This window comes from Atta cephalotes (assembly GCF_000143395.1).
Source record: "Atta cephalotes unplaced genomic scaffold scaffold00559, whole genome shotgun sequence".
Lineage (NCBI taxonomy): Eukaryota > Metazoa > Arthropoda > Insecta > Hymenoptera > Formicidae > Atta > Atta cephalotes.
Genome location: NW_012130623.1, coordinates 518 through 4329, shown reverse-complemented (window position 1 = coordinate 4329; position 3812 = coordinate 518). Strand labels below are relative to the sequence as shown.

Here is a 3812-nt window from a genome sequence, read left to right as displayed (position 1 = left end):
GAGAGAGAGAGAGTCTCCATATATGTATATACCTTTGTATCTACCCCGCGGTGTCTTCTCTCTTCCTCGCTGAAGTCAGATCGCCCACAGGCTCCATGAGGCCGTCGTTATTATATGTTATCGCCATGGAAGGTATGGGAACCGGCCTGAGGGGGTACCAGGTACCTACCTCGGTATTTCCCCCTCGTTGTGCCATAACGCACAACGACGAGATACACAGAGAGGAGAACCGATCTCCCTCTCTCGTCGCATCGCGGCGGTCCTTACAGTCAACTATGCCTTCTTCCAACCGTCTTTTTCTCTATTACGTCCCACCCGTCCCGTTTCTCTCCTTCCATCTCGTCTTTTTCCCAGATCATTCGTCTATTATATGCTAAATTACGACGACCTTCGGCGGTGCATGCAGAACACGGCATCGTTCACGGCACGTCCGAGAACACATGCGAACAAACGCCGTAGAGCTGATTGACACGAATTCCATAAGTGTGATTTGTTTACGAGGTCGTGGTATTATTAATCTTTGCTACAGACAACAATCCATGATTTTTCAAATTTTTCGAATTTTTACGGTATAACAATCTTTTACATGTGTATCGAGAATTTTTTGACTTTATATAAAAATTATGTCAAATATTATCGAAGAAATAAGAAATTTATCATTTTTCATCATTAGTGTTAGAATGAACGCTAAAAAAAACCAAGCGAAATTAATAAAGTGAAATATTATAAGACAAAATAATTTCTCATTAAATTGACATAAGAACCAAATTAAATGTCCATTTAAGAAAATTACACAGGGGGGAGAGATCAGAAATAATATACGTTTTTCCTCGGAAACGTATAATTATGATTTTCCATAATAATCCAAATAATCAAATCCTTAGGACACTTAATTAAATTCATCTCGCTATAAAAAAGAATAAGAAGTATAATTTTTCCTTGTCAGAGCCTGTCTTTTCTATAATTTCATAGCTTTAATTTATAGCGAGATTAAATGCGTAACGAAACGTTACATTATTCTTATTATCTTCGAGATGTAATTGCGAAGCATGGAAGGGATATCGAAACGGCAACGATAGAGCGCAAAGATGTAGTAAGAAGATTAGCTGCAGCCTACTTTGAACGATGCAGCATTCGCGAACATGTTGTGAAACGCGTTCGAAAATGTCACGGGCACTTTCTAAAGAAGCCGGAAAAAGTGATACATACGGTGCATGGACTTGCTACTTTGAGAAGCATATACACACGTGCATCTACATATCTGCTAAAGTAGATTTCATGTGCGTATCTTATGCTGTCTTTACGATCCTACCGTTCTGTTCTCGTTCACGCGTAACAAATTCTCGTTTCAATTCTTCTCTATATTTCTTTTCTATTTCGTTGTTTTCTTTCAATAATGAACGACTTTTTTAATTAAACTGAATTAAATTGAAACCTTCCGATAAATGATCGGCTAATGGATTTTATTAATGGTTGAATTTTTTTCTGATTGGAAATGTCATTTTCGTTTTACATTTGCGTTTTTATCCATGAAGATATTCAATTCCTATTTTTCGAATATTTCATATATTCAGATTTTTTTTTAAATATTTACTTTAAAAAAATCTGAATATTTATTTTAAAAGATCTGAATATATATGTATTTTTGGTTTAAGAAGGCGTTTAATCAATTTATTTAAGATAACGTTATCATGATTCACTTCTCGAGCTCTCATAATAACCATAACTTACTGCTTAATTCGGTCTTAAAAACTTAATTCAGTCAGTGCGTCGAGTCGGAATTTATTAAATGAACAGCTGCTTGTACGCAACCATCAATCGCGAAAACAACACGCAGCTACCTGAAACGGTTTTTGGCAGGTGACCAAAGTGTCAGCACCTGCCCAACACTTAGTTAGTTGTTAGTTGATAGAAAGTAATTTTCATGACATTAAATATGCAATCCGTATACCGAATTCTTATAACTTCGGATATCAGATCAATTTTTATAAATACTGAATTATCAATTATGATTACATATGCAACAGTTACGTAACAATTTCGAAGTTGAAGTCTCATGAATCAAACACGATAATACTTTCTCGAAATTTTCTCATACGCACTTTCAATCACTGATTAATGCTTATGAGTCATAAAAGTTACAACTTTCACACATGACAATCTTATTAAAAAAAAAAATTTTGTGATTTTTTTCAGATATCCGGAATCCAGGCTAGCAAAATTGTTTAACGGCAGCATCCCCATCGTTTTGGACTCTCTAAAACAACACTACTTCATCGATAGAGACGGCGGCATGTTCCGGCACATATTGAATTTTATGCGAAATTCTCGGCTGCTGATACCCGACAACTTTGCCGACCTAGATTTGCTGCTGGAGGAAGCACGTTACTTCGATATTGCGCGTAAATTTCGTTAATTTCATTTCTTGTGCTTTTTTTACTTCAACATCCGTAATTGAAATGTTTACGTGCAAGAAAAATACGGAAACCACACATTTCAATCGCATGATAAAAACAAAGATGATGAATTTACCTTTCATTCTTAATATAAATTGCGATATATCATTTCTCTTCTATAATAATCTCTTAACCGACTTCCGAACTGTCTATGCAATGCTCAACTATAATGGAATAGTAATAACAAACTCTAAAGTAGTCGTTTACTCGATTGCTGGAATAATACAGAATTCTGACTACTTAAAAAATGAGATAATGAAATATACTCCCTCAGGACACTAATCAGTATGTACATTTCGCGTTTCGAGAAAAATCGCATTTTACGTGCAAAATTTCCTCAAACATTTTAATAATTTATTAAACTCATTTATAACCAAAGAAGACTACAATATTGTCAATAGAGATGAAATCTTCTGAGCTCCCACGACCTAATTATCAATATTGCAAACTACCATTATTTGCGAAATCATTATTTTTTTTCAAAACAAGATCATTTTGTCACATTAAAACATTCTCCTCGAATGTAACGCATCTTTTTTTTATTTCAGCTATGTGCAGGCAATTAGAGCAGATGAAGAAGGAGCGCATAAAGAACGGTTCAACAACAATGACTACAACTTCGCCAAGTCCCCCGCCTTCTGGTCAGCTCGGTGGTCGTGGCACTGCCTGCACTACCGCGCCTTGCAATCGTGATTCTGAGAAAATGCGCGGCAATGATGGGAACTGCAGCTACGAATGCGTAGCATTGCACGTGAGTCCAGATCTGGGCGAGCGGGTGATGCTGTCAGGAGGACGGGCGCTGCTAGACGAGGTGTTTCCGGAAACGACACAGGCGGTGATCGATGCGCGATCCGGCGTTGCTTGGCATCAACAGGATGCCCGTCATGTCATACGGTTTCCACTAAACGGTTATTGCAAATTGAACTCCGTTCAGGCGATCACCAGACTGCTGAATGCCGGTTTCCGGGTAGTGGCAAGCAACGGCGGTGGCGTAGAAGGCCAGCAATTCTCGGAGTACCTGTTTGTCAGGCAAGCCATCAACACTTGACGGAGCATGGCGCATCAGCGCAAAACGATCTCCAAGTCGATCCGCTGTCTGCAACGTGACTACGACTTAGAGTGAGTGCAACTGTCCAGGAGAACACCTCAAGACTGCATCGCGGATATTTTGGTTATTCTAACAAAACAGAGCGGGGCATCTCGATACAAGAATAGAAGTCTGCCAATCGCAACTGCTGTTTGATGCTGAAATATTTATAATAATATGAAGATCTCGAAACATGAATTAAAGTCACTCAACACTATATCTCGAATCATGAAAAAGTGAATAAGTGAATAAAAGAGTGCGAATGAGTT

The 3812-nt window shown here is 38.0% G+C and overlaps 1 protein-coding gene across 1 annotated transcript; it reads left to right on the top strand.

Annotated features, from left to right (window-relative positions):
- Positions 1-2196: 2196 nt before the first annotated feature.
- Positions 2197-3504, top strand: LOC105625268 (BTB/POZ domain-containing protein KCTD15; the record flags this gene model as incomplete). The annotated part of the gene is made up of 2 exons (XM_012206607.1): positions 2197-2402; positions 3005-3504. Coding segments are annotated over 2 exons (706 nt in total), but the record flags the coding sequence as incomplete, so codon positions are not given.
- Positions 3505-3812: the final 308 nt, after the last annotated feature.